At 43.8% G+C, this 13,905-nt stretch overlaps 1 protein-coding gene across 7 annotated transcripts; it reads right to left on the reverse strand.

Moving 5' to 3' along the window:
* Positions 1–2,775: 2,775 nt before the first annotated feature.
* LOC138652249 (histidine protein methyltransferase 1 homolog) lies at positions 2,776–12,775 on the reverse strand. Of its 7 annotated transcripts, XM_069743037.1 has the most exons (5): positions 12,506–12,758; positions 12,220–12,313; positions 10,902–11,014; positions 6,002–6,045; positions 2,776–4,923 (listed from the first exon to the last, which is right to left on the reverse strand). In XM_069743037.1, the coding sequence occupies exon 5, from the start codon at positions 4,847–4,849 to the stop codon at positions 3,878–3,880; it is 972 nt and encodes a 323-aa protein (XP_069599138.1). In that variant the 5' UTR covers positions 4,850–4,923; positions 6,002–6,045; positions 10,902–11,014; positions 12,220–12,313; positions 12,506–12,758; the 3' UTR covers positions 2,776–3,877. The 7 variants fall into 7 exon arrangements, with proteins under 7 accessions (XP_069599138.1, XP_069599127.1, XP_069599132.1 ...); XM_069743026.1 differs by lacking the exon at positions 6,002–6,045 and having other exon boundaries at positions 12,711–12,775; XM_069743031.1 differs by lacking the exon at positions 6,002–6,045 and having other exon boundaries at positions 12,549–12,758.
* Positions 12,776–13,905: the final 1,130 nt, after the last annotated feature.

The raw sequence follows: 13,905 nt of genomic DNA on the forward strand, positions 1-13,905 counted from the left end.
GGAAGAAGCCTTGTTGTAAAGGTTTTTGAATTGATTTTAATACTGGCTCGTAGTGACTATGCACTAATAAGTCCCGTAAGTTCCTACTTCTTCTCGATATCATAAGAGGACCGTCTGGGAGAATTTTCTTTAGAACAGGATCCGTCATTAGGATATTCCAGTGCTTTTTGAATAGGGCTTTTATATCATTCCAACGATTATTGTAAGTGGAAATATATCTAACCTGGTCATTAGTGTTTTTTGATTTTTTGTTATTAGAGGAAAAGAGGAGTTGGTCCCTGGAGATTGTCTTGGCTCTCCTGTATCCATTTCTAATGTACCTCCTGCTATACCCACGGTCCAAGAACCTATTGGTGAGGTCAGCTGCCTGTTTTTCAAAGTCCCGTTGTTCGGAACAAATACGTTTTGCTCGCAGGAATTGGCACACTGGTATTCCTTTAATGGTAGTTGATGGGTGTGAGGAAGCTGCATGCAGTATAGAATTTGTTGACGTGGGTTTTCTATATAGGTCGGTACGTATCATGCCATTATGGAGGACATCAATTTTGATGTCTAGGAACTCCAACTCCCGACCGAATTTGTAGGTCAAATATATATTTAGATTGTTATCGTTTAATTTGGCCATAAAGCTATGGAGTTCATTGACTGTACCTTCCCAAACCACACGTTGTCAATGTACCTCATCCATCCCTGGGCTAGTTGTATTTCAGGGATCAGATCCCCCTGAAAAATCTCCCTTTCCCATGCCCCTAAAAACAAATTAGCGTAAGATGGGGCACAGGAGGCACCCATAGCGGTGCCTTGGGTCTGCAAATAAGTATGTCTATTAAAAGTAAAGATGTTGTGAGTTAGCACGAACTCCAAAAGAGAGATAATCAGGGGGGTCATAACTTGATCCAGATTACTGGTTCTCAAATACCATTCTACTGCCTTCAGGCCGTCTTGATGTCTAATGGAGGTGTACAAAGCCTCCACGTCGGCCGTGACCATAACCATATGTTTATCCAGGGATAGGTTATTTAATTTTTGGAGTGCTGATGTCGTGTCCTGAATGTATGATGGTAGGGTGGACACTATAGGTTTAAAAAAAATAATCGATAAAGTCAGAGACCACCTCACAGAGACCTTCGTTGCCCGAAATAATGGGTCTTCCTGGTGGGTCCTCTGGATTTTTATGTAGTTTGGGTATAAGGTATAGGGTAGGTAATTTGGGACTTAAATTTTGAATGGTGTCCAGCATTTTTCTTGTAACGATTACTTTTTCAAAGGCCTTTTCAATTATTGTAATAAGTTCGGTGTGATACCTGGAAAGAGGATTAAAAGATAACTTCTGATAGCAATGGGGGTATGTAGTAATTTGTAGGCTTGGTTTTCATACATATTTACTGGCCATACTACTAGATTGCCCCCCTTATCTGCCGTTTTGAACACTACATCTTTGAGAGACTGTAGACGTATAAGAGCCTGTTATTCCTCCTTGTTGATATTTGAGGCCCAGGATGGTATTTTTGATAGGGACTCAATCTCATCAGTAAGGACTTTGGTAAAGATTTCAATAGCTGAGCGTGTATTGATTGGAGGAAACTTTTTTGATTTATTGAACAACCCATGTGGGAAATCGCTTACCTGAGTAGATGAATTTTCTTGTAAGAGTTCCTCCAAGTTTCTCAGCGCTTCCCTTTCTTCCACTGTGGAAAAGGTGTTATTGCTATCACTTTTATAATGCAATTATTTAAGAATCAATTTCCTAGAAAAAAGGTGTAAATCCTTTACCGCGGTAAAGGTATCTAGCCGATTTGTGGGTGAGAAGGTTAGCCCTTTCTCAAGTAATCTCACTTCGGCCATGGACAGTTGGTGTTTAGATAAATTAATTACCTTAATTTGTTCCCCCTGAGTACGGAGGGCCTTAGATCTTGTAAAGATCTCAGGCAACTTTCTGGATGTCTCTCCGGTTGTGTTTTCCGCATCACTAAAGGTACCGTCACACTAGACGATATCGCTAGCGATCCGTGACGTTGCAGCGTCCTCGCTAGCGATATCGTCCAGTGTGACAGGCAGCAGCGATCAGGCCCCTGCTGTGATATCGCTGGTCGGGGAAGAAAGTCCAGAACTTTGTTTCGTCGTTGGATCTCCCGCTGACATCGCTGAATCGGCGTGTGTGACACCGATTCAGCGATGTCTTCGCTGGTAACCAGGGTAAACATCGGGTTACTAAGCGCAGGGCCGCGCTTAGTAACCCGATGTTTACCCTGGTTACCATCGTTAAAGTAAAAAAAAACAACCACTACATACTTACCTACCGCTGTCTGTCCCCGGCGTTCAGCTTCTCTGCACTCCTCCTGCACTGACTGAGCACAGCGGCCGGAAAGCAGAGCGGTGACGTCACCGCTCTGCTTTCCGGCTGACCGGCGCTCACAGCCAGAGCAGAGAAGCAGAGCGCCGGGGACAGACAGCGGTAGGTAAGTATGTAGTGGTTGTTTTTTTTACTTTAACGATGGTAACCAGGGTAAACATCGGGTTACTAAGCGCGGCCCTGCGCTTAGTAACCCGATGTTTACCCTGGTTACCGGCATCGTTGGTCGCTGGAGAGCTGTCTGCGTGACAGCTCTCCAGCGACCAAACAGCGACGCTGCAGCGATCCGGATCGTTGTCGGTATCGCTGCAGCGTCGCTTAGTGTGACGGTACCTTAACTGAAGTGTTGATGTCAGATGTAGATACGGCAGAACGGAGGGGCTTCTGTGGTGGCTAGGTCTAGATGTTTTCTTATCCATTAATTTCCTTTTATTGGTAGGATTTATTTTTTTAAATTGCCAACGGTATATTCTATCCGTGTCGTAGTCATTCAAATCTCTTTGAAATTTTTTTGTTTTGCCTTGGCACACCTCATTCTCCCATTTGTCCACATCTTTGGTAATCTCCGTCATAATTTTGTCAAAACCCTCGACAGGAATATCCTTCTTTAGACGCTGTTCATATTATTCTATTTCTGAGTCCAGAGATGTTAGACATAGTGTTTTTGTCAATAATGATCTGACGAAACTCTAAGGAACACGTCGTGGCCGTTGAAATCCATCGTTAGTTAACACGTCATCTTCAAGTTCAAAAGAGGGATACAGCTGTACCCTTAATCCTCTTGGAATGATCTGTTTGTCAATATAATTTTCTAATGCAGATCTGTTCCACCATATGCGTATCTTTTTATATAGGGCGTTTCTGTACTGCTTAATCAAATCTTTATTAATAGTAACTGTATCCTCTGTAGTCCGGGTGGCCCCCTGCCTAAATACATCGGATACTTTAGCTTGCCAGTTTTTTTTCTCTGGCTTTGAAATCCATTATACGGAATAAGCGGACACTGTCTATAAAATACAGAAAAAGTCAATAAACCCATAGTCCAAAATATTAGTTACAGTCACTTCGACAGGAATAAATACATATCCTGGCATGAAATCTCATGTCAGGAAAGAAGTGAATGTAAAGGAAATTATTTTCAATTAAAAAGTATATTTTATTACATGAATATATACATCTGTATACAAAACAATAGAAATAAACGATGAAAAAGAACAGGGGTGGTGGTGGAAAAAACACCAGACTACACACGGGATCAATAGCACCCAACAATTGGCAGACTCCAAAAATGTAATGAGAGCAGGAAGCCCAGAATATAAAGCTATGTAGCAATATGGGCTATAACAAGCATATTAGCGGCATAAATGCATATTAGCATTTATTTCTATTGTTTTGTATACAGATGTATATATTCATGTAATAAAACATACGGTACTTTTTTATTGAAAATAATTTCCTTTTCCTTCACTTCTTTCCTGACATGGGATTTCATGCCAGGATATGTATTTATAATACAAATATTGTCTACGACTTCTGTTTAAAGAGCAAACTGAGAAGAATTCTCTGAAGCCCATCATCAAGGACTTTTAAAGTATGGATATTAAACAGTTTACGCTCTATAATAAAAGTCTCAAAAAGATGAACACCCCCTCCAACTCCAAAGTAATGGGATTTGCTTGCCAGGTAAACTATTCCGTTGTTGGCCAATAAATTCTGAAAGACCTCATGCAACGCACTGTAGTAAGTCGGATTATATACAGTCTCTGATGTTACAATAATGTCATATTTCATAGGAGGTTCTTGCATCAGTTGAGTAAAATGAGACCACTCCCCAGAGAAGAAGCGACACTTGTTCAGCAGTCCAGCCTTCACATCAGATTTTTTTGCTCTTTTCTTACTAGATACACCATCAATATTATGTGCTAAACTGTCACTATCGCAGTTTAACAGCACGTTGGGAATGGTAATTTCTTCTATTACAGTGCTGTTGTAGTCTTGAAAATGAACAACGTTGGCTTTTTGTTTCAAGGAGAATATTCCTAACAATCCAGCTCCGCAACCAAGATCCAAAACACTTTTCCCTTCAAAGTTAACATCCTCATCTTCAAAATATTTTATAAGATCAAATGTGCACTCCCAAATCTTCATTCCCCCTTCATATACACCAGAAATCAGGTCAGAGTTAGATGTAATGCATTTGTTCACTATGTCTTCTCCATGCACGTCTGAATTGGACAATGTCATTTCCACAACAGAGACATTTACAAATTGCAGGCCCAAGCTGCTCTCGACAACAGTGTCTTCTAGTACGCTGGAAACATCTTTAGGTATGTGGTGCTCAGTAGCTGGGTTGCAGGATAAGGTTTCAGTTGCACAACTAGCACTGTGGTTTCCACACGATCTATTAATGTCATGAGACTCCTTTGGATGGCTTTGTTCACATTCATCAGGACTGCCTTCTGGCTCTTCAATATTGAAATTAAATTGAAATGACATTGTACTAGATAGTATAGGCAAGATGATCTCCAAATAAAATGTAGGTAATCCTTAGATTTCGGTCATTTGCTGGACTACGAAAAATAGAAAAAGCATGAATGCAAATATTCATTTTGCAAGAAAAAAAACAAACAAAAAAAAAAAAAAACTATTGTAAATCATTTTCAAAATAAATCTAAATCGAATGCCAACTTTATCTTAATTTTAACAAATCTGTTGGGAACTTGATTTTTTGACACTTACTAATACATATTATAAATGATAGGCCGTGTTCACACATTGTGGCTGCTAAAGCAATCTCTCTCAGCACAATACTGAGCTGAAGATTCTGGTTAGGACTGAAGCTACCACTGTATTTTCTCCGTGTCCCACTCCTTGACCTCCTCAACACCTTTCTGAAGCTTCCACTTGGCCGTGATGTTAGGTTTTTTTTTTTGGAAGCACCGTTACTTAGAATAGCATATTCTGTGCTAAAGAGAACTTGTCACCAGGTTTGGCTGATATGAGATGTGGCCACCGCCTTTCAGGGCTTATCTACAGCATTTTATAATATCTGACCTGCAAGAGAAGAAAAATAAATTACACTCACCTGCGGTCCCGGTGGGTGTCGCAGGTCTTGGTCCGTTGCCTTCCATCTTCTTGGGATGCCAGCCTCCTGCTTGTTTCATGTGGAGGATGCATCCGTGCATCATCCACACAGGCTCCCCGGCATCACGCTCCTGCGCAGGTGTACTCATCTTCCCTGTTGAGGGCAGGGCAAAGTACTGCAGTGTCCAGACGCCGGGAAAGGTCACAGAGGCCCAGCGCCTGCGCACTGCAGGAATTTGCTCTGCCCGCAACAGGGAAGATGAGTACACCTGCGCAGGAGAGTGATGCTGGAGAGTCTGTGAAGCAAGCAGGAGGGCGGCGTCACAAGATGGAAGGCGCCGGACCCAGACCTGCGACACCCATCAGACCGAACCACCCCCAGGTGAGTATAATAAAACGTATTTTTCTTCTCCTGCAGGTCGGATCGGGGGCTTAGATGCAGCATTATAGATTCCTGTAAGTAAGCCCTGAAAGGTGATGGCTGTAACTCGTAATTGGCCAAACCTGGTGACAGGTTCCCTTTAAGATCACAATTCGTAAAACCAAAGAAATGGGTCAACACACCTGTTGGTATAAGTGCAATCTGGAGGTGTACATTCACACTGTGGCTATTAAAAGACAGGAAAGGAACAATGAGCAAATACTCTGCAATAAGTAAATTAGTAAGAGTACATGTAAATATAATAAGGTATTTCATTGACACTACTTTGATCAATAAAGCCTAAAAGCCATCCCACTGCGACAAGGTATTCCCAATTAGGATGGTCTATAACTAGTAACTCACCTCGCTATGTGCAAGCAGGTCTCAAAATAGAAAAAAAACAGGGAACTAAAGCAAAACCAAAGAGGTTTGGCACATAGCGAGGTGAAATACTAGGGTTAGGGACCAATTTGATTGGGTGCTTCTTGTTGCATTGCGATGGCTTTAACTTTTTTTTGTTTTGTTTTTTTTTTAAAACCAAAATAAATAATGACAACTAAGTACCCTATGTTACTTACATGTCCTATAACTCAGTGTTTTTCAACCAGTGTGCCGCGGCACACTAGTGTGCCGCGACACATGGTCGGGTGTGCCGCGGGGAACGGGAGTCAGCTGTTCTCTGTGCCGACTGTCAAGCTGACAGCCGGCACAGAGAAGCTGCAGCGTGCCGGCTCCCGGAGATCAATTGTACTCGCAGACATCTACCAGCTGCGAGTACAATTGAGGCTCTGACCGCTGGGTCAGAGCGACGCCAGCAGCGTGATCAAGTCATGTGATCACGCTGCTGACGTCACTATCCGGCGCGCAGGAGAAAGAAGAGACTTGGTGGTAAGTGCTCCTGTGCTGTGGAGCTGAAGACACCGAAGATTCAGCGTGGGGTGGGTTTATGGGGAGTATGTGGGGGGATTTATTAAGTGTGTGGGGTGCTGGGATTTATTTAGTGTGTGGGGTGCTGGGATTTATTAAGTGTGTGGGGTGCTGGGATTTATTAAGTGTGTGGAAGGACACAGTAGCGAGGGGAAAAATGTGTGCTGACAGTACTGGGAGCAACGGTGATGGGATGTGTGAGGACAGTATGGGGAGTCGGGGGAATGTGTGAGGAGGAAATATGGAGAGAGCAAAGGGGTATGTTAGCAGGGGGGATGTACAGGAGGAGGCTATTAGAAATGTGTGCAGACAGTATGGGGGGATGAAAGTGTGAGTGGACACATAATAGATACTGAGTAGTGTGAAGGTAACAGCCAGGAGGAGACAGTATGCCAAGTAGGAGGAGTGTAATGAAGGGGCACAGTAGAGAGACTGGGCTCTCTATGAGGGACACCGTATGAGAAGGCAGTGTGAAGTATGGAAAAGAGAGAGAGGGCAGTGTGGATGGCATGTACCATAAGAGGGACAGTGAGGGTCATATTATGTGCTGGGAATAAAGTGAGGGGCAATTATTTACTCAGGGGCTCAGCCTAGGGCAGATATTGTTATTCCGGAGCATTATAATAACACTGCTGTCTTTAAGGGTGTTGTGTCGGGATGTGCTGCAGAAGACAGGAGAAGATGGAAGTCTGCAGAAACGAGCTCTGCCGGTGGATGAGAAGAGTCATCATGGCATCTGGACAAGGTGAAGATGAAAAGAAATAGGCGACTCCACAAACAACGTCATCTATCAGGTACCTGGATGTAAATGTGTTTTTTTTGTGATACTAATTCTCATTTTTATTTGTTAGGAACATTAAAGGGGATGTCCAAGGTTGTGATGAGTCTGCAGTCATACTATGTGACTGCAGACTTCTGAATTCTCACAGTGCACACTGCTATCATAATTCTCTGATGTTGGTGATTTACATACATGCGGTCACGTGCTGACTAGACATGTGTGGCCTCATTCAATGAAAATGAATTGACTGAGGCCGGACACGTCTAGTTAAAATGTGACCAGAAGTATCCAAATCACATACTTGTGCTGTCATGACCGTCCACTCTGGCCACCGGCAAGGGAGAATCCTAAAAGTGTGCAGTGCTTGCGCTTTGAGTATTCAGAAGCCTGCAGTCACATAGAATGACTGCAGACTTTCATCTCAAACCTGGACGCACCATTTTGTGCCATTTTGGTTGGTGGTGTGCCTTGGGATTTTTTAAGTATAAAAAGTGTGCCGCGGCTCAAAAAAGGTTGAAAATCACTGCTATAACTATTTATTTACTTGCTTACTGCAGAGTATTTGATCATTGTCTTTATCCTAGGTAAGATCACATTCGAGTTGAAGAGAAATTGCATCCCGTCCTACTGTTCGTGGGGAGATATGCTGGTAAATGAAACTATACTAACCCCGGAATCTGCTACCGGCTCTAGCGGTGCCACGCTGAAGGACGATAAGTGATGATATCATGACCGCCTGATAGGCTGTAGGGTCAGAAGACTGGTAGTAGGGACTAAAGTTGAGCGAATTTGATCAGGTCCCTGCTTATTCGGCAAGTCTGTGTTGGGCTCTCCATGCATGTGCTGTGACAGTGACACAGCCACGGCACATGCAGCTGTGGCACCAGACAGCTGATCAGCCGCTGCGCTCCAGGAATCCGGGTTCCCTCTGCAGCGCTATAGCTTGCCGAATAAGCAGGGACTCAATCAAATTCAATATCTCTAGTAGGGACGTCATAGCTTCCGTTCTGGCAGAGACAGTCGAAATACTGGAATGGGGAGATAATTCTTTGGAGGAAGATTAGCTTGTTTTATCAGCATGGCTCCTCGATATTTTTGTTTTTAAAAGAAAGCCAGAAATCTTTAAATGTGGTGGTCCACTACTTGGACAACCCCTCCTCAATCACTGTATCCCCCTAACTCCCCACCAAGTAAAATAACACGTATATTCACCTCCGGTGTCAGCACTGGCAATCCTGGGGCTCGAGAAACATATTTGACGCGATCCCAGCGGAATATCAGCGACCGCTTCATTGTCCCCTCCTTTGGACATAACAGACATCTGGAGGAAGTAAGAGAGCAGCTGCAACTCATTTCCTCCAGATGTCAGATACATCTGAAGAAGGACACAACCGTTTGGCTGCAGGGATCGCATGACAATGTCATGTGAGCCCAGGGGGAACCACTGTCCATACCACTGGAATGGTGCAGCAGTACCAAAGGAGTGTATAGGTGTTATTTAACTTTGGGGGAAACAAAGCGATTGAGACGGAGTTGTCACAGTAGTGGACAAGCCCTTTAATAAAGGAGATGCATTTTTTCTAGGGGCAAAATATACTGTGCACTGTGATATACAGTGGCATCAGGAAAAGTGTCTAATAAATCTAAAGAGTATCTGTCTCTAACATTTTGCTACCGAATCTGAGAGCAACATGATGAAAGGGCAAAAGCATTTATTCCAGTGATGTATCACTTATTGGGCTGCTTGCTGTAGTTTTAAAATCACAGTTTTCTCTGCTGCAGATCTACTAGCTCTCTGAACTGTGTATAACCCTGCCCATTCCAATGATTGGCAGCTTTCTGTGTACACTATGGATAGGCAGAAAACTGCCAGTGGTGTGGGCAGGTATAAAGTGAGATCATGAACATGGAGGACGACATGACAACAGGTTTACCAGACCCCAAGTGAGAATCTTCAGCTGATAAAACAGTATTGTCATCTCCGTGTGCGGTTCCACCATTACTCCAAAGCAACATGCCCGCTGCCTTGGGGTCATCCTTGATTCTGACCTTTCATTCACCCCCTACATCCGATCACTGGCTCGCTCTTCTTACCTGCATCTCAAAAACATTTCTAGAATTCGCCCTTTTCTTAATTTCGACTCTGCAAAAACTCTGACTGTTTCACTTATTCATTCTCGTCTGGACTATTGTAACTCTCTACTAATCGGTCTCCCTCTTGCAAAACTCTCCCCGCTCCAATCTGTCCTGAATGCTGCAGCCAGGATCATATTCCTCACCAACCGTTACACCGATGCCTCTACCCTGTGCCAGTCATTACACTGGCTACCCATCCACTCCAGAATCCAGTACAAAACTACTACCCTCATCCACAAAGCACTCCATGGCTCAGCACCACCCTACATCTCCTCCCTGGTATCAGTCTACCACCCTACCCGTGCCCTCCGCTCCGCTAATGACCTCAGGTTAGCATCCTCAATAATCAGAACCTCCCACTCCCGTCTCCAAGACTTTACACGTGCTGCGCCGATTCTTTGGAATGCACTACCTAGGTTAATACGATTAATCCCCAATCCCCACAGTTTTAAGCGTGCCCTAAAAACTCATTTGTTCAGACTGGCCTACCGCCTCAATGCATTAACCTAACGATCCCTGTGTGGCCTATTTATAATAAAAAAAAAAAAATAAAAAAAGGTTCCTCGCATCATGTTCTCATACACTTTATGCAGTATTAGCCCTCTGTGTCTGTACTGCTACATACTTAGGCAGGTAACTGGTTCATGCAGCTTTACATGAACACCCGAGCCTTACACTATAGCTGGTCCGAATAACTAAAGCAATTGTTACCATCCACCTCTCGTGTCTCCCCTTTTCCTCATAGTTTGTAAGCTTGCGAGCAGGGCCCTCACTCCTCCTGGTATCTGTTTTGAACTGTATTTCTGTTATGCTTTAATGTCTATTGTCTGTACAAGTCCCCTCTATAATTTGTAAAGCGCTGCGGAATATGTTGGCGCTATATAAATAAAATTATTATTATTATTATTATTATTATTGTCATCCAAACTACAGCAAGCAGCACAGTAAGTGACATCATTGGAATCAGAGTCTCTGTCTCTACGTCCTGCCAATCTCAGATTAGGTGGCAAAAACTTGGTAACAGGTTCCATTAAAGCAAATTGTTTATGGTTCAATGAAAAAAAAAAAAAAAAAAAACCAAAAAAAACTCTTTCGTGCTTGCCATCTGTATCTGACAATGATTCCTGCCCGCAAACGGTGCTCAGAGTAAACTCTTCACCATATGTAAAGTCAAGAAGAAAAAAATCCACGACACTCACCCTTGTACAGGCAGGTCACATTAGGTCATCATATAGTGCTTTACAGATATATCAGACAAAAGGAATGAGTTCGGCACACTGACAATTGTCCTCAGACGCTTTCTCAAAGCCTCCTGGCAAGAAAAATGAAAAGTGGTTTATGTTCAAGGCAGTCATTTCTAAAGAACTCCTCACATTGGTAACGCTGTTAATCTGCTTGTTAACAGCATGAAGAAGATGCCCAACGACAGGAGAGAAAACACGGCTTTCGGGAGAAAATTATCCTCCCAGCAGCCGCCGGCTTTCAGTCATACAGGTGTGGCGGCACAATTATAGTCACTACTCACCGCACTGAGAGCAAAGGCTGTAAGCAAGCCCCTGAATTTTGACTGACAGCTGCCTCTGCCCCACGAACTGTCAAAGATCCAGGTTGTGATAACAGTCAGCAGTCAATGTGCTGTGAACAGTGACTATAGCTGGCATGCCAGTATGATTGAAAGCTGGCGGTTCTTAGGAGGAATAAAGTTGGTTTTCTCCCGTTGGGTGTGTGCACAAGCACACGTTCAGGTTTTTCTGCGTTTTTGTCACGATAAAAACGCATACATATGCATCCTACCATTTAGAATGCATTCTGCAATTTTTGTGCACATGATGCGTTTTTTTTCCGCAAAAAAAACGCATGCGGATTTCGGGCAGAAATGTCCGGTTTTTGTCAGGAAATTTCTGCAAGAAATCCTGAACATGTGCACATACCCTTAAAGAGACATTTAAAAAAAATAAAAGCAGCCACCACGACATCTCTTTTTGCACTAGTTATCCTTCCAGGCCCACAACTGTCGCCAACACACGACTTGCTTTGGTCGGATTAACACAGCCATTTTGTACAGTGCAGATGCAGGATGTGTGTATATTGCCATCATAGCTAGCTTCGATTGCAACAATTACGGTAAACCTCACAAATGCCGCTGGGAAGTGTTAACAAGAGCATTTTCATTGCCTCAGCATGGTGGCGGTCTATAGTAATGGCCACAGGACATGATCGCAGGGCGACGACGGGCTTATATAGCAGCTCAGGTCTGCATGGGAAAATTCCTATGAAGCTCAACTTGTAAGCCACAAAAATAAAATAGCAAAATAGAAAAAAAAGGAAATTAATTTGTATTCTACAGGAGGTGAATGAGAAGAAAAAAAAAAAAAAAAAGGGAAGCTGAATTCCAGGATTTCCATACACTTTGCTCAAAGAATACAATAACACATTTACCAGAAACAGTATAAAACACTACAATGGCAAAAATTATTATTTTCTTTTTTATCGATGACTAAATAATGAAACACAAACCTGTTACGTGTGGCATCGTGGTAATCATGCCGATGCGGGGAATCGGGTTTCCAGGTTATTCTTACCATACAATGAGTGCCACTATTTCCTTGCACTTGGGATTGTTCCAGTATGTTATATAGTAAAATTTAAGGTGACCATGGAAACAAAAATAAAAAAAAAAATAAAATAAATGTGTCTCTTACAAAAAAAAAGAGGAGGTACATACAAAAGGACAATAAAAAAAAAGGCCTTAAAGGGTTAAAATGTCTAAAAAGAATCATATAATTCATCTTTGGCATTTTACCTCCAAGCATTAATCATCACCTGGACCTTGTAGTTCCACAAACCTTTTCTCACAGCCTGGGATGCTATAAACAGAGCTGCCCACGTGTCAGCCTCCCACCCTGAGCTCTGCCTACAGAAGTGTGGGCAGACTGTCTCCCATCTCCAGCCCTGGCTGCCAGCCTCCCTGCACTGCTGACATTGGCACTGCACATACGGGGTCTTACATGTAGCTGAGCATGGAGGACGCTCCCCTCCTGCAGCCTGCACACGAGGTCTGCACAGGAAACACTCCCCTCACAGCATGGCCCCGCCCACCCTGCGTCCCAGCAAATCACCAGTCTATAAGCACTGACCTATAGCAGCTCGTTTCTCATGTAAGCGGATAGCACAACAAGTGTGATTGGTTTTCGTCTGGAGTGCAGCTTATATAATACACCCGGAAGTAAAACTATTAGTGTGATAGTCTCCTCACACTGCGAGGAAGTTGTGGAGGGAACAGAGGTAATAGCAGAGCTAGGAAAGGGTTAGTAGACTCGGTAACGTGAGGAATAGGCAGTGAGTTCAGGCATAGAAATTCCGTGTAAGGTCCGCGCCATTTTATGCCCCCCCCGGCTAGCATGTTCTAAAATGGTGGCTGTGCTTGTAGGGCGCTATCTATGCAGCGTCCTCTGCATGTACCAGTGTCTCCTGCTGCCGGGGCTTACTAAAAAGAATGAAGAAAAGGAATAAATAAGAATGAACATAATAACTTTAGGTTCAAAGAGGGACGGACTAAACTGCATAGTGGGATGATGGGCTGCAATACTAGACTCCACCACTAGATGGCAGCACATTTTACAAATGCAGCCCAGGAAATGACTTCTTGTAATATAGGAAGAAGGGAATTCAATGGAAATACTTAAATGAATCAGAACATCCACAGGCCTGGATTAACCCCTTAGCGGCCGCCGATACGCCTTTTAACGGCGGCCGCTAAGGGTACTTAAACCACAGCGCCGTTAATTAACGGTGCTGTGGAAAAAGTCCATAGCGCCCCCCAGAGGCCGATTTTCTCCGGGGTCTCGGCTGCCGAGGGTAGCCGAGACCCCAGAGAACATGATTCGGGGGGTTTTTAACCCACCCCGCATTTGTGATCGCCGGTAATTAACCGTTTACCGGCGATCGCAAAAAAAAAAAAAAAACGCGATCTCTTTTTAATTTCTCTGTCCTCCGATGTGATCGCAGAAAAGGGGTCCCAGGTGGCCCCCCAATACTCACCTAGCTCCCCCGATGCTCCTCGTGTCTCCCGGTGGGCGCCGCCATCTTCAAAATGGCGGGCGCATGCGCAGTGCGCCCGCCGGCCAGCACCGGGAGAATCTTTGGGGTCTCGGCTGCCGGGGGTAGCCGAGACCCCAAAGAGCATGATCGGGGTCGGTATTA

This window comes from Ranitomeya imitator, chromosome 1 (genome assembly GCF_032444005.1).
Source record: "Ranitomeya imitator isolate aRanImi1 chromosome 1, aRanImi1.pri, whole genome shotgun sequence".
Classification (NCBI taxonomy): domain Eukaryota; kingdom Metazoa; phylum Chordata; class Amphibia; order Anura; family Dendrobatidae; genus Ranitomeya; species Ranitomeya imitator.

Bases quoted from the DNA above. Each gene is read 5' to 3' on its own strand.
- LOC138652249 (XM_069743026.1), bottom strand. From the start codon at position 4,849: ATGTCATTTCAATTTAATTTCAATATTGAAGAGCCAGAAGGCAGTCCT.